The sequence below is a fragment of the Mustela lutreola genome, chromosome 7 (genome assembly GCF_030435805.1).
Source record: "Mustela lutreola isolate mMusLut2 chromosome 7, mMusLut2.pri, whole genome shotgun sequence".
In the NCBI taxonomy this organism is placed as follows: Eukaryota; Metazoa; Chordata; class Mammalia; order Carnivora; family Mustelidae; genus Mustela; species Mustela lutreola.
The window spans coordinates 87,054,943-87,075,473 of record NC_081296.1 but is presented as its reverse complement, the minus strand read 5'-3'; the positions used below and the strand labels follow the sequence as shown (position 1 = coordinate 87,075,473).

The 20,531-nt window shown below is 37.1% G+C and overlaps 1 protein-coding gene and 1 long non-coding RNA gene across 3 annotated transcripts in view; one reads left to right on the top strand and one right to left on the bottom strand.

Annotated features, from left to right (window-relative positions):
* G2E3 (G2/M-phase specific E3 ubiquitin protein ligase) overlaps positions 1–14,314 on the bottom strand; it is a 69,936-nt gene extending 55,622 nt beyond the window's left edge. The window contains exon 1 of one of the 2 annotated variants that reach the window (XM_059181825.1): positions 14,001–14,314. In XM_059181825.1, the coding sequence (XP_059037808.1) occupies positions 14,001–14,191 (191 nt within the window). In that variant the 5' untranslated portion in view covers positions 14,192–14,314. The remainder of the gene's footprint in view (positions 1–14,000) is intronic. The other variant, XM_059181826.1, reaches the window with a different exon arrangement.
* On the top strand, positions 14,054–14,371 carry LOC131836429 (uncharacterized). Its single transcript, XR_009355602.1, has 2 exons — positions 14,054–14,139; positions 14,294–14,371. It is a non-coding gene; the product is annotated as an uncharacterized LOC131836429 (long non-coding RNA).
* Positions 14,372–20,531: the final 6,160 nt, after the last annotated feature.

Below are 20,531 nucleotides of genomic sequence, written 5' to 3'. Positions count from 1 at the left end.
CTCGCCCTGGAATAAACCCCTCTCAATGGTGGCTCTCCCCCTTAATGACCTGGCTCCTTCCAATCCTAAGTCCCCTTATTCTGCTCTGCCTATTAGCACTAATTGCCCCCTGTGTTCTTCGCTTTATTCAGGATCGCATCCGTGAGGTTTCCAGGGTCACTGTCAACCAACTCCTCCTGCATCCCTATTCCCACCCACCCACATCCGAAGGACCCTATGACAATGCCCCTTTGCCAGCAGGAAGTAGCCAGATCTGAGTCGCCACCCCTATTACACCAAAATGGTCAGAATGTTGGGTCGGCGGGCTCCAGGAGTGCAGGAGGAACAACAGAAATGACCACCAGGTCCCGCCGTCTTCCAGCCTCCTCCCCCCCTTTCCTTCACCCTTGAATCTCCCGCCAAAAGGATGTATGCCCAGGTCACGTCTCCATAGGTTACCCGATACCTATGCAGGAAACAGATAAAAGACCCCCGCCAACTCCGTCCCAGTGTGACTTCCCCCCACTCTGCTTTCCAGAGTTGAGGAACCTCGCCCGAGGGTGCCCACCTCCTCCCGGCACAACTTTCCTGGCTCCCCTTCTCCTGAGCCCTGAAACTTCGCCAGAGAGTGCCTTTAATAAATCCTGCCTTGCGCCTACCTCGCCTGGTGTCGTGTTTATCTCGCTATAAAACTTTATAGAAGAAGGAAAATAATGCTATGTAAATCTGTGTCTCAATTAACAGCCCTAGTCTCAACAGACTTGGTCTTCTAAATAATAGCACACTATTTTCTCCTTCCTTGAGACACCATGAACAATTTAATGAAGAGTTACAAGAAGCCACTGTCAGAAAGTATTCTGAGTCTCTTCCACTACTTACCTCCATTTGGCCAATAAGTGATACAAAAGGTGAAGCCTGATTTCAAAAGGTGAAGCCTGATTTCCCTCTCCTTGAGGGAGTAACTTGCTTCTACCAAAAAGGTACGCAGAAAGGACAATGTATGACTGGGTCATAAAAGTCACTGTGACTTCCTCCTTACTCTCTGTCATGGAGGAAGCTGTCAGGATATAAAGACTTTGAAGATGCTCCTTGGAAAGGCCTACTTAGAAAGAATGAGCCATTTTAGAAGCAAATCCTCCAACACCAATTAAGCCTTCATATAACTGATGACTAGCTAACAGAGTAACTTCATGGGAGACCCTAAGCCAGGACAACACAGCTAAGTTGCTCCCAAATTTCTGACCCACAGAAACTGTGAAATAATGTTTTTTGTTCTAAGTCACAAAGTTTTGGGCTGATTTGTCACACAACAACAGAAAACTAATACAATGAAGTAAGCCAAATTCCTTTCTTGTTACAGCTGGATGGCTATTTTTTGGTGAGATTTTCAGGATTTTCAATATATAAGATTGTGTCATCTACAAATTAAGACAATTTTACTTCCTCCTTTCTGATTTGGATGCCTTTTATTTCTTTTTCTTACCTGACTGCTCAGGCTAAGAATTCCAGCCACATTACATAGGAATGGTGATAGTGGGCACTCCTGTTTTAATCCTGATCTTACAGAAAAAGCATTCAACCTTTCACCAGTGAGTATTTTAACTGTGGGGTTATTATATTTGGCCTCTAATATGTTGAGATACGTTCCTTCTGTACTCAATTTGTTGACAATTTTTATCATAAAAGGATGTTAAATTTTCTTAAATGCTTTATCTGGATCTATTGATATGACCATTTGATGTTTATTTCTCATTCAATTAATTTGATGTTACACATTTACTGATTTGCATAGATTGAACCATCCTTGCACCTGAAATGAATTCCTCTTGATCATGGTGCATGTTTTTTTTTTTTAATTGAAGTATAGCTGACATAAAGTATTAATTTCACATGTATAACATAGTGATTCAACATTTACAAACATTACAAAATGCTCATCAAAATAAATTACTCTCTCCATATATCACTGATTATATTTCCTATACTGTACTTTTCATCCCTCATGACTTCTTTATTTTATAATTCTAAGTTTGTACCTCTTAATCCTCTACACCTATTTTACCCATTCCCTCTCATACCCCCCTGCTCTGGCAACCATCAGATTGTTCTCTGTATTTGTTCTTTGTATTTAAAAAATCTATTTCTGGTTTTTTGGTTTTTTGGTTTTGTTTTTTTAGATCCCATATCTAAGTGAAATCATAAGGTATTTGCCTTTCTCTCACTTATTTCACTTAGCATAATACCCTCTAGACCCATGGATGGGTCTTTTAAATAATGCAATAAACATAGAGATGCAGGTATCTTTTGGAATTAAGTGTTTTCCTTTTCTTTGGGTTACTATCCAAATGTGGAACTACTGGATCATATGGTATTATGATCATTTAATGTGCTGTTAAATTTGGTTTGTGGGGTATCTTGTTGAGAATTTTTTCACCTATACTCATCAGGGATATTGGCCTATAGTTTTCTTTTCTTGTAGTGTCCTTATCTGGCTTTGGTTTCAGGGTAATGCTGGCCTCAGAAAATGAGCTTGGGAGTTCAAGATACAGTTTCAAAAAGACCAACAAACAAATGAAAGAAGGAAAGCTGGGGGAAAAAACCCACAAAACTGCGGAGTGTCCCTCCACATATGAATTTCAAGGAACCTCGGATAGTCAAAACCAAAAAATAAAAAGCAAGTGATTTGTACTTCTCAATTTGGACACTGACCGCCACAGTTACAGAAACTGGAACAGGTTAGCACTGGCATGAGTATAAACATATAGATCAAATGAAAAGAAGAGTACAGAACTAAAGCCATACATCTTTGATCAATGAATTTTTGACAAATGTGCCATGACTACTCAATATGGAAAGAACCGTCTGTTCAATAAATGATGCTAGGACAAATGGGTAACCTGGAATGAAGCTGGATCCTTACCCTGCACTATATGCAAAAATTAACTCAAAACAGACTGAATGCTTAATATGTAAGAGCAACAAGTATAAAAATCTTAGAGGAAAACCACAGGGTTATGTAAATCGTTATGACCTTGGATTTGGCAATGGTTTTGGATATGTGACATCAAAGCCATAAGCAAACAAACAAAAAAGAAAAACAAACAAAAAAGCCCAAAATAATTTGGACTACACAATCAAGAGAATAAAAAGACAATCCACAAAATGGGGAAAAATATTTGGAAATTATATACCTGATAAAGAGCAAGCATCCAGAAATAGGTAAGAAACTTTTAAAACTCAACAACAAAATGACAACCAAATTTAAAAACAGGCAAATGGTCTGAATAGACATTTCTCTAAATATTTATACAATCAATAAGCACCTAAAGAGACATTTAACATCATCAGTCATTCAGAATATGCAAATTAAAACAACAATGAGATACCACTTGATGTCCACTCCCAGTGATTATAATTTAAAAAGCAAGAATAGATTGGTGCCTGGGTAGCTCAGTTGGTTAAGCATCTGCCTCCCACTCAGGTCATGATTCCAGGGTCCTGGGATCAAGCCCTGTGTCAGGCTCCTTGCTCATCAGGGAGCCTGCTTCTCCCTCTCCCTTTGCCTGTCACTCCCCCTCCTTTTGGTATCTCTCCATCAAATAAATAAAATCTTAAAAATTTTTTTTTAAAAAAGAATAGAGAGAAATTGGAAACCTCATATATTGCTAATGGGAATGTAAAATGGAGAACCTACTATAGAAAATAGTCTGGCAGTTGCTCTATACATCACATGTAGAACTACCATATCACCCAGTAATTACACTAGGTACTTACCCAAAAGAACTGAAAGCAGATTTTCAAACAAACACTTGTAAACAAATGTTTGTAACAATACTATTCACAATAGCTAAAAAACGGAAATAACTCATTTGTCCATTAAACTGATGGTATACAAAATGTGGTATATCTCTAGAATGTAATAGTCAGCTGTAAAAAAGAATGAAGCATTGATATATGCTACAACGTGTATGAACTTTAGAAATAAGCTATGTGAAAAGGTCAGAAATAAAAGGTCACATATTATATAATCCCATTTATATGAAATAAACCGAACACGTAAATCCATAGAGACAGAAAGCAAAATTATGGTTTCCAGGAACTCGGGGAATAGAATATATAGAATGATTGCCTAATGGGTATGAGTTTTCCTTTCAGGGTGATAAAAATGTTTTGAAACTAGATCAAAGTGATGGTGATCGTACATCGTACATTGTGAATGTACTAAACGTCACTGAATGGTTAAAATACTTAATTTTATGAGTGAATTTTATTTCAATAAAGCTAAATGTACACCTATTGTATGATGCAGCCAATAGTAATAAAGATGTGTTCGTAGTGGCTAAAAAATGTCTTACTCTTATAGCCAAAAGCCATAATAAACAACCTAACTGCCTATCAACAGACATTGGATATGATAAATTGAGGTATATTCATATAACGGAATACCTTTATTAAAAGTAAACTATAGGGGCACCTGGGTGGTTCAGTGGGTTAAAGCCTCTGCCTTTGGCTCAGGTCATAATCTCAGGGTCCTGGGATTGAGCCCTGAATCTTGGGCTCCCTGCTCAGCAGGGAGCCTGCTTCCCCCACTTTCTCTGCCTGCCTCTCTGCCTACTTGTGATCTTTGTCAAGTAAATAAATAAAATCTTTAAAAAAAAGTTAACTATATCCATAAATGGGTGATTTTACTCTATACAAATTCTATTACCCAAAAGATACATAAAGCTAGTATCTTTGTTAAAAATAAAGATATTTGCTTAAATTAAAAAGTAAAGCAGCATGTGAGCAGGTTGTTAAGTCCCTACTCCATCCTGACAGCAAGAGCTGAAAAGACTGGAAAAAAAAAAAAAAAAAAAAAAAAAAAAAAAAAACATTTTTTGGATCAGTAAAAGGTAGGGAGGGACCAGACAAACCACTGCCCCCAAGACAGGTGAGTACAAAGAGTCACAACTTACTTTAGCAGAGACTTACCAGCTGGAACCACGGTGGGATCCAGTGCTGGAGTAGGAAAACCTGAACTGTAATTGAGTAATGGCTGGAGACTCAGTGTTGACAATTTGAGAGTTAAAAACATCAGGGGGATCCAATTCTGGGGATTCCCCACAATATTATTGAGTTTTATCACCAGGAACTTGACCAGGATCTCAATCACAATCCCATAGTAAATACCATGAAAAAAAAATCTTGTCATTCTGGCAGAAGAAGGGAAAAGGTACCATTCTGAAATATGTCAAAGCATTCCATTCTTCTCACTAAGGCCTGCCATCAGGAGAAACTAGTTAATCAGAGCCTAACCTACTAGGGTATTATCAGAACCTAACTGAACTGGGGAAAAGGAAGTAACGGACTCCAAGCTATTCTTGCCATCCTATCTCACATGAGGGGGAAGATGGGGGAAGTTGAGAAATACATGTAAGTTCACAGATATAAGCTCATGAAAAGACTAAGACCTAATAATAGGACTACTGAACTCTTTCCCTTCACCCACACCTTAACACAACATTACTAACAGCCTATTTACAGCGATTTCTTTTACCTAGTCTGGCTATCAAGAAAAAATTACAAATCATTGTGGCAAAAGGCACAATTCAGACATGGCAGGAATGTTGCAATTATCAGACTGGGAATTTGAAACAACTCTGATTAATATGCTAAGGGCTCTAACAGATAAACTACACAGTATACAAGAACAGATGGCAATGTAAGAAGAAAGATGAAAATCCTAAGCAAGCACCAAAGAAATGCTAGAGGTCAAACAACACTGTAACAAAAATGAAGAATGTCTTTGATGGGATTCCAGGCAGACCGGACACGGTTAAGTAAAGAACTTCTGAGCTTGAAGATATCTCAACAGATACTTTGAAAACTAAACAAAGAGAACAAACATTGAAAAAAGAAAAATAAAACAAAAAAAAACAGAACAAAATATCCAAGGACCTTGGGACAATACAGAAAATGTAACAAACATTTTGGGAATACTGTAAGAGAGGAAGGAACAGAAGGAATATCTGAAACAATTTTAATGATAAGTGCCTGGCTGGCTCAAATGATAGAGCATATGATTCTTGATTTGGGGGTCATGAGTTAAAGCTAAAAAAAAAAAAAAAAAAAAGCTAAAAAAAAATTAATGACAAGTCACTGTCAAACATCAAACCAGAGATCCACTATATTCAGAGAACAACAAACAGAATAAATGCCAAAAAACTATACCTTGGTATTTCATTTCAAACTACAGAAAATCAAAAATAAACAACACCTTACTTACAAAGGAACAAAGGAAGGAATTACATCTGATGTCACCTCAGAAACCATGCAGACAAGAAGTGTTGAGGAAAAAAAAAATTCCAATCCAGAATTCTGTATCTTGCAAAATTATCCTTCAAAAGTGAAAAAGAAGGGGCACTGGGGTGGCTCAGTTGGTTAAGCATCTGACTTGATTTTGGCTCAGGTCATGATCTCAAGGTCATGAGATGGAGCCCTGCATCAGATTCTGAGCTGGGATGGAGCCTGCTTGGGATTTCCTCTCTCCCTCTCCCTTTGCCCCCCAACCCCAACTTGCACACATGCACACACTCCCTCTTAAAAAAAGAAAAAAGAAAGATATTTCTCTAACAAAAACTGAATTTGTTGCCAGTAGACCCTCTTTATAAGAAATGTTAAAAGAAATTCTTGAAAGAGAACATAATATTCAGAAATTCAGATCTACATAAAGAAAAAAAGATCATCAAATAAGGAATAAGTGAATGTAAAATAAACTTTTATTTTCCTTATTCTTAATTGACCTAACAGAGAACAGTTTGGTCAAAATAACAAAACCAACAATGCTCAATTATTGTTCTAGCTGTAAATGCATACTGCACATTCTAGGACAACCACTAAAAAGTCAGAAAGGAAATATAGCTAATATCCTAAGAAAAAAAGTCATATGAAATGATTAATTAAAACCACAAGAGGCAGAAAAAGAATGGAGACAAATAGGAACAAAAAACAAAGGCAGCAAATAGAAAACAGTAACAAATAGAGTAGACATTAATCCAACTATCTCAACAGTCATGCTGAATGTCAATAATCCAAATGTACCAATTAAAAGACAGATTTGTCAGGCCAGATCAAAAAATAAGACCCAACTATATGTCTTCTACCAAAAAATCCACTTTAAATATTAATTAAACATAAATGGATGAAGAAAAATAAAACATGCTAAGACTAATCAGAAGAAAGCAGGAGTAGCTATATTAATTTCAGACAAAGCAGACTTTAAAATAAGGAAATTACAAGGGATAAATAGGGCATTAAATAATGATAAAGGGATCAACTCCAAGAAGATGTAACAATACTTAATATGTATACACCTAAGAACTATGTTTAACTATGTTAAATTACGTGAGGCAAACTATGGGAAGCGAAAACCAATTGCACTGTAAAGAGAAACAAGTAAATCCATAATCACAGTTGGAGACTTAAACATGGCTCTACCAGAAATGGACAGATCTAGTAGGAAAAATCAGTAAAAAACTGATTTGATAGTTGAGCTGAACATCATCATGAAACAACTATATAGAATGAACTACTTTATCCTACAACAGCAGAATGCATATTCTTCTTAAGCTTACATAGAGCATATGCCAAGACAGACCATATATTAGACCATAAGACAGTCCTTAACAAATTTAAAATAGAAATCAATGTCTGCTCAGACCACAATGGAATTAAACTAAAAATTAGTAACAGAAAAATAGCTGGGAAATCTGAAAAATATGTAGAGATTAAACAACACAATTTTAAATAACACAAGAATCAAAAAAGAAATCTCAAGAGAAAATACAAAATATTTTGAACTAAATGAAAATGAAAACACAACTCAATAAAATTTGCGGGATGATGTGAAGCAGGGCTTGGAGGGAAACTTAGATCATTGAATGGTATTATCAAAGATCTAAAATGACTCATATAAGCTTCTACTGTAGAAAACTATAAACAGAAATTAAATCAAAATTAAGTAGAAGAAAATAAGTAATAAAATTTAGAGCAGAAATAAATGAAATTGAAAACAAGAAATCACTAGAGAAACAAAACCAAAGCTGGTTCTTTGGCAAGATCCATGAAGTCTAGATGTACTAAGAAAAAAATTTCTAGATATGTTAAGAAAAAAATCAGAAAGGACACAATATTAGTAATTTGAAGAAATAAAGAAGGGATATCATAACAGATCCTATGACATTAAAAATATCATGAAGGTGATGATATAAAAATATCATAAAGGAGATGAAGATGCCTGGGTGGCTCTGCCGGTTAGGTGTCTGCCTTTTGGCTCAGGTCACAATCCAGGGTCCTGGGATGGAGTCCCACATTGGGCTCCTTGCTAGGCAGGGAGCCTGCCTCTCCCTCTGCCTGCCACTCCCCCTGCTTGTGCTTGCACTCTCTCTCTCTCTCTCTTTGACAAATAAAATCTTTAAAAAATATATAAAATAGCGGTGCCTGGGTGGCTCAGTGGGTTAAGCCTCTGCCTTGTGCTCAGGTCATGATCCCAGAGTCCTGGGACCGAGCCCTGCATCGGGCTCTCTGCTCAGTGGGGAGCCTGCTTCCCCCTCCCCCTCTGCCTGCCTCTCTGCCTACTTGTGATCTCTCTCTCTCTGCCAAATAAAAAAAAAAAATATATATATATATATAAAATAAAATAATACCGTGAACTCTATGCACACAAATCCAGATGAAATGGGCCAATTCCTTGAAAGACAATTTGCCAAAACTCACACAAGGAGAAATAAATGCTCTGACTAGGACTGTATCAGAGAAACTGAATCAGTAATTAATCACTTTCCAAAACAGAAAGCACCGGGCCCAGATGGGTTGGTTGGTGAATCCTACCAAACATTTGAGGAAGAAATTATACCAATTCTCTACAACCTCTTTCAGAAGATAGAAGCAGAAGGAATACTTCCTAGTTTAGGAAGTTATAAACTATCATCGTTACCCTCATACCAATGTCAAAGACATCACAAAAGAATTTCAGACCATTATCTCTCACGGATGCAAAAAACCTCAACAAAATATTAGCAGATCAAGTCTAACAATTTATTTAAAAAACTATACACTACAATAAGTGGAATTTACCTCAGTTATGCAATCATGCTCCTTGGTAATTACCCAAAGGAGGTCAAAACTTACGTCAAAGTCAAAGCGTTCATGTGTTCACAGCATCTTTATTCACAAATGCCAACCTTTAGAAGCAACTAAGATGTCCTTCAGTAGGTTAATGGAAACTATGGATCATCCAGACAAACTATGGATCAAAAGAAATGAGCTAACAAGCCATGTAATTATGTGGAGAAAACTTCAATGCACTTTTACACTTTTACAAAGTGAAAGAATGCAATCTGAAAAGGCTACAAACCGTTTGATTCCAATTATCGGATATTCTGGAAAGGACACAACTCTGAAGACAATAGAAAGATCAGTGGTTGGGAAAAGTGGAGTGTAGAGGATCTTCACAACAGTGAAAATACTCTGTATGATATCAAAATGATGGACACTTGTCATTATCCATTTTCCAGATCCAAACAATGTACAAAATCAAAAGTGAACTGTAATTTCAACTACAAATTTTGAGTACTTATCACGTGTCAGTGTAGGTTCAACAATTTCAACAAATGTACCACTCTAGTGGGGTATATAGATAACGGGAGAGGCTATGCATGTGTGGGGAAAATCATTATCTTTCCCTCATTTTTGCTATCAAGCTTAAACTACTCTAAAAAAATAGTCTTAACAACAAAAGGAAAAGCAATAAAGTTATGTTTTACTGACTTCTTTTTTTTTTTTTTTTTAAGATTTTATTTACTTGGGGCGCCTGGGTGGCTCAGTGGGTTAAAGCCTCTGCTTTCGGCTCAGGTCATGATCCCAGGGTCCTGGGATTGAGCATAACATTGACATAGGGCTGTCTGCTCAGTAGGGAGCCTGCTTCCCTTCCTTCCTCTCTCTGCCTACCTCTCTGCCTACTTGAGATCTGTCAAATAAATAAAATCTTTAAAAAAAAAAAAAAAAAAAAGAAAGATTTTATTTACTTGACAGAGAGACAGACAGAGCAAGAGAGGAAACACAAGCAGGGGGAGTGGGAAAGGGAGATACAGGCTTCCTGCTAAGCAGGGAGCCAAGTGTGATTTGGGGCTTGAACCTAGAACTCTGTGATCATGACCTGAGCCAAAGGCAGACTCTTAACGACTGTGCCACCCAGATGCCCCAGTTTGACTGACTTTTATAACTAGTCTCTGGAAAACACGTTGCCCTCCCCCACTGTTTATTGGCTTCATATGCCACACTTTCTTATTCATGATTCCACTGTGATCTCAGCAGTATAAGGACCTTTCTGGCTTGGCTCCAGTAGTTTTTGGTATTTCAATTCCAAAATTCAAGAAGAAATAATGTGAGTGGTCTAGATATTCAGCTCTTATTCAAATATCTGGTACTACTTTGGCTGGAGAAGGTGTGTGGAATGGGAGCATATTAGGATCATAAGTTCCTTAGACTAAACCCTACCCAATGGTCTTTAGAATGATGTCCCTATATTTTGGGGGCAGCTTTTTAAAGAAATTATTATGGGCAAAGAGATCAAGTAACAGCTATTCAAACTCAAAAGGAAAGGCAAATTTTGCTGTTTTTTCACTCCCCAATATTTTCTTAATTTAGAATTGAATTAACATAGAAATGAATACTCATGTATGTACCTCTCGATTATATAGTTAACTAATTACACTAAACATTTATTCTTACTCTAAAAAAATTCCACCAGGAGAAAATTAAATGCAAAAAAAAATTTTTTTAATTACTAAATCTTTTATGACTAGTTTCTTCATCTTAATATGGGGATAATAGTAAAGTCGCTATAAGGAATAATTGAGAAAGCATGTATAAAGCATCTGGAGTTCTGTGAATGTTAGTAAATAGTACTTGCAATTTTTTTTTACCACTTGAAATGTCTTCTGAACCTACAATTTCTATACATGTTTTTCTGTATTTGTGAAATTTACAAACCATATGGTATCACTAAAATCTCTACTAAACTATCCAGAATTACATTCAATCACTTCAGAAAAAAAGTTTAAAAACAAAACAAAACAACCTTCCTCAGGATCTCACAAGACACAATGTGTTAAATTGTTAAAATAACAAGCACTGACGAAACATATACAGTTTCAGAGTACAAAGACACTCACTGTTCCCATACCAAGAATTGCAGATATAAAAAAGAGGACAAGAGCTCTCAGTCTAGTGCTATGTTTACAACTAAACTGCACTGAGGAAACACTCCGCCTGGGGAAGTCTAGGCAAGTACTGGAAACACATTGGGTAAAATCTTACAGGGGCCTAAAAAAGTTGATGGCAAAGTATATATATATAAAAATGAGAGAGAACAGATTTGGACAATGGTACTAGTATAGATAGAAACATCACAGGTTGGAAAAGAGTGGTGGAGTATTATGAACCTTGCAAACAGAGGTTGGAACCAGACTGACAAGGCTTTGTGAAAAATGAAAAAGTTAAGAAATCCTGAATTATATGTGGTAGACAAAGAGGAGTGATCAGAGATTTGTAAAAGGCAGTATTTGGAAGGATGGACTGCTGAGAGGCTGGAAGCATTATTTAAAATAATAATGATAAAAAAAGAGACATAAACTTTATAATTAAATATAGTTTCTGAACCTGGTTCAAACATTTTGGTAGTTGTGTAAGGACTGAACCCTCGTAACCTCCATTTTCTTATCTGAAAATAGTAAATATTGCAATGTTGTATGTGAAGATTGAGATAATGTATGTAATGTAGCTTGTACAATGCTAAGTAACTCAATATAATTGAAGATATATGTATCATTTACTATGTGCCACACACTAAGATTTTTTTATGTGTTGAGTCATTTGACTCTCACAATAATCCTACAAGGTAGGTATTGTTATTATCCCATTAACACAGGTCAGGGATTTGAAACACAGAACGATAAAGCAGCTTGCTTGGGTCATACAACTACCAACTGGTGGAGATGAAATTTGAACTGAGGCAATCTGACTCCAGTTCCCTGCCCTTAACAGTATATTATAATGCCTCTCTAGGAAATATCAAGTCAGTGCTCTTAAAACTCTTGTCAGCGGAAAGTAGTTGGTTGGGCTGCTGACTCTTGGTTTTTACTCAGGTGGTGATCTTATGGGCTGGGAGATCAAGGCCACAATGGGCTCTGCACTGGGCATGGAGTCTGCTTGGAACTTTCTCACTTTCAAATAAATAAATCTTTATTTTTTTTTTTTTTAAAGATTTCATTTATTTATTTGACAGAGATCACAAGTAGGCAAAGAGGCGGGCAGAGAGAGAGGGAGGAAGCAGGCTCCCTGCTGAGCAGCGAGACCCATGCAGGGCTCAATCCCAAGGACCCTGAGATCATGACCTGAGCCAAATGCAGAGGCTTTAACCCACTGAGCCACCCAGGTGCCCCTAAATAAATAAATCTTTTATTTTTAAGTGTAGGCATCAGCACCTAACGAACCCTTCAAGGTAATATGTACACAATAAAATTTGAAATTCGCTAATGATTTAGGTAGATAGAACAAATATAAATGAAAAAGTCCAGGTAAGGCGAAGAAACATATTAAAATGTAGAAATTAATTTTTTTAAATTACTATTTCCTGGTAGCTCGCGTAAAATGAGCAGAACAGCTGTCTGCAATTCTTAGGAAAATACAGCTAATGTCTCCACTGCAATCTTACACAAATCTCGACAATAATAAATACTGAATATTTAAATCTATTTTTCCTGGCTAATAATGAAACAAAAGTTCACTAGCAGGGATGGGAAAGTAGGAGCAGCCAGTAATAGATGAGAAATGTCTACTTTTTAAAAGATATTTATACATTTTTTATGGTACGATACCTTGGTGTTAAAATCTTAAAAAATTTTATAGAACCGATATTTTATAGAAAATACCGGTTTCTATAAAACAACACAGTATTAGTCTGATTGTTCAATAAGGCAAGATGTGAAATTTCTATACATTTAAACTCATTTATATTTTAGATGTAGGGTACACATTTAAACTATTCCAGAAGAAGGCAGACTTTGCTATGTGGTTAAACAGCGTTTGAGATTTGAGGTAGTTCATCACCAAAAAAATAAATAAATAAAAATAAAATAAAATAAAATAAAACAAACAACAACAACAACAAAACCCCAAAACAAACAAAAAATAAAGAAAATCCAATTCTGGAAACATTAGTAGAATGCTTCCATAATAACCCCACAATAACCCTGTTGGCCAATGAATGGAGGATGTGAAAAGGCAGATCCGTGGAATTAGCTAAACCTTATCCCTATTGTTACCAAACTAAAACCTTTATGACTTACGGCTGTTACTGTAGTCAGTTTAAATGACCAAGAGCCTCGGATTTTTGCGGTACAAGAAAAATGTCGATCGTGAAAGAAAAATATCCGGGTTTTATATACAAAGGATGCTCAGATTTCAGTTTAAATCCCCACCGGGCATTTCAAAGACTGTCACTCCCCTGCGGTCCAGAGTAATAAAGACTACTCTGAGTATCCCTCTTAGGAGGAACTCGGAGCCAGGTACAGTACAGCATCTCCTCATTCTAAACCTGCCCCAACCTTCCATCTTTAATAAAGGAAGATTCTCTTACCTGCCGTCACGCTTTCGCAATTAGATCTAACTACTGTTCAGCTTCAGCATTCGAGTCCAACTGGCGGAAATACTAAACTGTGTTTACCAGAAAGGTTAAACAAGGCTTAATCTCGGGGGCGGGAGACCTCGGAATCCTCAGTACGTTCCGGGTTGGCTCGTGCGCGCCGTCCTGGGAGACGCTTCCCAGCGCCCCGAATTCCAGCCCCACCCCACCACCCGACACCCCCAAAGGCACACGGAGGCCTCCGCTGCGCTGTCCCGCCTCTCGACCCCTGTCCCATCCAACGGCCCGAATTCTGTCCCTGGAATACTCAGTTACTTCCCGTTCTCTATTCACTCACCAAGGCGCGCTGGGCAGAAGTTCCAGAACGGTCGTGTCACTTTTCCCTTCTTTCGGGGAGCCGTAAAGCCGACCGCGAGCAGCCCCATCCAACGGTCCACAAGATTCAAATTCGTCTACTTCCGCCTGCAATCCGGAAGGTGCGCTAGGCTCCGCCTCCTGTGGGGCGGGGCCCGCGGCTACGCGGGACATGGGGGTGGGTGAAACGCGCCCCGCATTTCTCTGGGAGGAGTGCGATAGCTCTGTTGCGCTGCTTGCGCTTCAGTGTCTTTTGTCTGGGTACTTACTTCACAGGTCACAGAAGAGACCTGACGTAGAGTCGGCGTTTCTGCCCGGTGACTCTTGAAAGGATATTCTTGTTTACGAAATGGACAGAGACGCACTGAAGTTTAGTTCCTTCAAGGACTGGAGAGAATAAAAGCACTAATGGGGCCCTGACGTTTTTACTCCTCCCTTCGCCCCCCGCGCAAACAACTACAGCCAAGAGGAAAAAACAAACCCTGCGCCAACCCTTTTTCCCCGGGCCGCCTCAATTCCCGCACAGTCAGAACATTTAACCTCCCCTCCCCTCTTTGAGGAAGACAAAAAAGCCAAGTGCACCAATCACGCTTACTCCAATCACAAACTGTGAAAGTAAGTGGTGGTCCAACGAGTTCCCGGTACCAAATAAAACACTTGAGGGTAAGTGTTAGAAGGCGACAAATCTTTTCCCCCCCGCCTCCGATAAGAGACTATTTTACATATTATTACGTAGTTGTCCTGTGAGATTCTTCGGAGAACAGTGGCATTTTCCTTTACCAACCACTGCTTCTGAAGCGGGGGGGGGGGGGGGGGGGGGGGGGGAATCTATAAGAAAGGAAAGAAAAGACTGAACATTTTTTAGCGCCAAACCCCTCTAAAAAGGAAACGAAACAACTCTGATTTTGACGTTACCACCAGATAATCCTCACATCTAATAGTACTGATTTACCTAAACAGATCATTTCAAACCGAGCCGTGACGGAACACCTTAGGCTTCTGTCAAGACTACAATTTGGAAGATTAGATTTCTATGAATTTGTTTTACAGATAATCTGACAGAAGGGAGTATAAAGCTATTAACGGGTGTACTGTGTTTAACTGTGGAAAATAGGAAATAACGTGTTTATCAATAAGGAAATGTTTAAATAAGTTATGATACTTTAGGATCTGATACATTCGATACACTGTACAGGAACTAAACATAAAGATGTAGGTCAGTAGGTACTCAAATGAAATATTAAAAAAAAACTGTAGAAGGACTATAAATTGTATCATTTAAAAATATGTGTATGTGCCTGGCATACAAAGTTTCCAGATGGACAGTAGACTGTAACAAGTTACCTCTGGTAGTCAGATTGGTGAATGGAGATGTGAAGAGACTTTTTAATCTTCTGCTTTATAACCAGTTGAATTTTTAAAATAAAAACATGTATTACTCTTGCAATTTTAATTGTTTTTTAAAAGAAATTGCTAGAAGTTGTATGTTCTAGATACAGAATCAGACTTGATAAATGTATAAAAGTATACCGTTTGAACAGTCTGTCTCCATTCATTCATATATTCATTCAATAATTATATGGTAATGGTTTGACCACACATTTTATCATCCATGATATGTTGTATTATTTAATGTCATTATTTAATGTCTTATTTAATGTATTTAATATGGCCACATTGCATACATTGCTCCTTCAAGTACTTTGAAGGCAGAAATGATGTCATATTTTCCTATGTCTCTCATAATTCTTGGCAACTTCCCACCATTAAATTTCATCCTTCACAGGAATTAAATTCTCAAGTTAATCTGAAAGAAAAAGTTAAATATTCAAATTGCCCTTGAAAAGCCCCCAAGACAATCAGGTCCACAGAAAAAAGTAAAAACTCAAAGAAGTGGTTAGGCTTGAGAGCCTCTATGCTATTTTAATGAAGGAGAATAAATTGTGAAATGACTAGACAAAGGAAGATGAGTTTTGGTTTCCAGGAGTGGTAAATTGTAGGAATGGGGGAAACTAACGGTAGATAAATGTTATTTAGTAAGACTTTTTTATGCCAGTGCCATCTCCATCTCCAGTGCTAAGGGATGTTCTCCTCCTTTGGGTACTAGAGAAGAAAGGAACATCTTCACAAAGGGAAATTTATGCCCTGCTTTTGTTAGATGGGGGAAGGTAGAGTTCTTCCTGTGTTTGTTTCTCAGTTGCCTTCAGCTTAAAATAATTTTTATTCTGAAGTGTTGGCATGGCTTATGCATCTTCTATTTTATGGCTTCTAAGTTTCCTTCCTTCCTTAAGAAATCTCTTTTACCTAAAGTCACAGTTATTCTTCTAATTTTTCTCCCAATACACTTTTGTTATATTTTTTATATTTCAACCTATAATTCTTGTAGAATTTATCTGCCATATATGGTGCCAGGTAGACACCTAACTTTTTATCTTCCAGATAGATAGCCAGTTATTGCCTTCTCTTGCCAAATAATGAATGAAAATATTCCTTGCCCACTAAACTGAAATGTCATCCTTATACTAATATTCTAAGTACAGTTGAGTTTTTCTGCATTCTCTATGTATTTATCTTTTTATGCTAATAATTTTTTCCATTACAACTCCTTGATCATAATAGTTTTGTGTTAAGTTTTACTATCTAGTAAGACACATTGCCTACTACCAGCTTCTGCTACTCTTCTTTCTCTAAACCATTCTTAAATATTCATCTTCCATTTGTAAATATTGAAATCATTTATATTCTCCGATTATTTACATATCCTGTACTTTAAAAAAATTTATTTCTAGGCATTTTATTGTTCTTGTCAGTCATGTTGCTTGTGATAAGAACCTTTCAAAGTAAGTTCTAGGAGCTCTTCTGCCAAAGCACTTTGTGCTGGCTCTTGTGTGTGAACTGATGACCATTGGTCCCAGAAGTGTTTTTGTCTTTGCTGCAACATATAGTGTGAACAGGAGGAGGATAGCAGGGAAGAGAGAAGGTTATATTAGATATGATTCAAATTTTCTATGGGGCAGTTCTCAGTTAATTCAGATTAATGAGGGGTTATTGGAAACTAAATAAGACACTTTTGTGGGGTTTTTTTTCCCCTTCAGTTTTTTAGCTTTTAGTAAGAAGAATACTCATATCAATGTATTTTACTTAATTTAAAAAATTTATTAGGTATCTGAATGCACAGTTTGATGGCCTGATTTGTTAGATTTAAATATATCCTGTAGTGAATATTTTCTTTTTTTTAATGTATATTTTTAAAAGATTTTATTTATTTATTTGACAGACAGAGAGAGAGAGAGAGAGATCACAAGTAGGCAGTCAGAGAGAGAGAGGGAAATATGCTCTCTGCCAAGCAGAGAGCCCAATGCAGGACTTGATTCCAGGACCCTGAGACCATGACCGAAGCTGAAGGCAGAGGCTTAAGCCACTGAGCCACTAAGGTGCCCCTGAATATTTTCTTTAAAATGTTCTTAAGTCTAATTACTTAGGCTCTTTGATTTAGTCAGTGGGTATTTATTGCAGGTCCTCTTTGTTAATGAAATGCTATAGCATTACTTGAATACTTGATTGTATTAAAAAATCATCTATATACACTCTTGGTAGGGGGTAACAGTTTAAAAAGTGCAAATCACCTGATATTCCACTCAATAATAACAAGAAAGAAGAGTAGCAGAAGCTGGTAGTAGGCAATGTGTATTACTAGATAGTAAATAATAAACACAAGCCCTAGACAATTTATACAATAAAGCCTGGCTAGTCCTCTGTGAAAAAAATATGTCTGTGACTTTAAGGGACCTTCCATTGTGGATGAGAAATCAATATCATTGGTCTGGCTGATGGCAGGCTGCTAGTGATAACTTTGTCAACATCTTGGTGGAAGAAATGGAATCTATTTAGAGTCCAAAAAGAAGAACTACTGAGTAAGGAAAACTCAGAGGAAAACACTAAAACAAAAGTTAAGTTAAAATAAGTTAAAACAAAACTTAGCCTATACAGTTATAAAAAAAATCATATTTTTTATATTTTATGATTGTCTTGGGGGCTTTTCAAGGGCAATTTGAATATTTAACTTTTTCTTTCAGATTAACTTGAGAATTTAATTCCTGTGAAGGATGAAATTTAATGGTGGGAAGTTGCCAAGAATTATGAGAGACATAGGAAAATATGACATCATTTCTGCCTTCAAAGTACTTGAAGGAGCAATGTATGCAATGTGGCCATATTAAATACATTAAATAAGACATTAAATAATGACATTAAATAATACAACATATCATGGATGATAAAATGTGTGGTCAAACCATTACCATATAATTATTGAATGAATATATGAATGAATGGAGACAGACTGTTCAAACGGTATACTTTTATACATTTATCAAGTCTGATTCTGTATCTAGAACATACAACTTCTAGCAATTTCTTTTAAAAAACAATTAAAATTGCAAGAGTAATACATGTTTTTATTTTAAAAATTCAACTGGTTATAAAGCAGAAGATTAAAAAGTCTCTTCACATCTCCATTCACCAATCTGACTACCAGAGGTAACTTGTTACAGTCTACTGTCCATCTGGAAACTTTGTATGCCAGGCACATACACATATTTTTAAATGATACAATTTATAGTCCTTCTACAGTTTTTTTTTAATATTTCATTTGAGTACCTACTGACCTACATCTTTATGTTTAGTTCCTGTACAGTGTATCGAATGTATCAGATCCTAAAGTATCATAACTTATTTAAACATTTCCTTATTGATAAACACGTTATTTCCTATTTTCCACAGTTAAACACAGTACACCAATTTTCCTTTCTTGGAGTGGCAAATATTGAAACAAGTCATAACCACTAATACTGGGGGGGGGGGGGTATTGTGGTAAAATGCACATTCTTGTCTACTGGGTGCATGCATTACTACAACTCTTTGAAAAATAACTCTTTGATCAAATTTTCTCACTTTTGGGATTCTTCTATAGGAATATTCATGATAGTGTGTTTTGAGGCACTCCTAATTAGAAACAACCATCCATTAAGACGGAGGTGATTGAGAGTTAGGCTACATCTGTACTATCAAAAGACTTCACAAAACTGTATTGCTTTGTCTCCTAAACTATTGCCTCCAAAGTTAGGGCTATTGAACCCCCAAAGACATATAAGTGAAAATAAAGAATGGCATTATTGAATTAGAAAAGTAATAGGGCGCCTGGGTGGCTCAGTGGGTTAAGCCTCTGCCTTCAGCTCAGGTCATGATCTCAGGGTCCTGGGATCGAGTCCCGCATCGGGCTCTCTGCTCAGCGGGGAGCCTGCTTCCTCCTCTCTCTCTCTCTGCCTGCCTCTCTGCCTGCTTGTGATCTCTCTGTCAAATAAATAAATAAAATCTTTAAAAAAAAAAAAAAGAAAAGAAAAGTAATAATACTCTGCTCTACAGTAATACTGATAAACCTGGCCCTACAAAATGGCATTCATTCTTACATTAGCGCTCACCCAGAACTGACACACATTGATGGACTAAATTGCTCTTTACAACAACTCATTCCTCCCTGGGTTAGTCACATTGAACTTCTGGTAATCCTTTCTACCTTTTACATGAGTCAGATTTTCTTCCTTTCTTCCTTTCTTCCCTCCTTTTTTCTTCCTCCCTCCACCCCTCCCTCCCTCCCTTTTCCTTCCTTCCTTCCTTCTTTTTTTCTTCCTTCTTTTTTTCATCGACAGAGACAGAGTGAACAAGATTTAGAGCACAAGCAGGGGGAAGGGTAAAGGGTAAAGGGAGAGGCAGACCCTCCACAGAGCAGGGAGTCCCACTTGGGGCTCAATCCCTGAGCCAAAGGCAGATGCTTAACTGACTTAACCACTTGATGCCTTAGTGTTATGCCTATGTGTTAACTGACTATTTATGTTATCAGTAAGCCTTCTGGTCAATAGTAGGTTATTAGTAAAGTTTTTTGATGAGTCAAAAGCTATACATGGATTTTTGACTGCATGCGGAGGTCGGTGCCCCAACACACGCTATGTTCAACAGTCGACTCTATATTTTACACTTACATCACATTTCAGTTGTACTTACTAGCCATATTTCGAGTGTTCATGGTCACATGTGACTAGTGGCTTCAATACTGGCCAGCACAGCTTAAAATATGTCACAATTAGTCCCTTCAAGGAATACAGGCTACCAAGAGACTCGATTCCCCCAAATTCTTTTTCCCTAACTCCTAAAAAACATTTGAATGCATGAAATAGAAGTAATTATCTTTTCTCGAACTAACTTTGTATCTTAACTATTCCTACTCTACTCACGATCTTGTTACTTCTTCCATATATACCTCAGATTTGTTGTTTTCACTTTCTTCTTTAATGACCCTCTCTGTGCTCATTTTTCTTTTCTGTTCCATAGGCTTTTTTCTATAATTCTCAGTAATATTCAAATACTTTGGAATATACTTATTTGCAAAACAAATTAGCCCATCTAATTGATCACTTCTTGTGTATGAGTCATAATGAGAATACTGTGCAAAATAAGT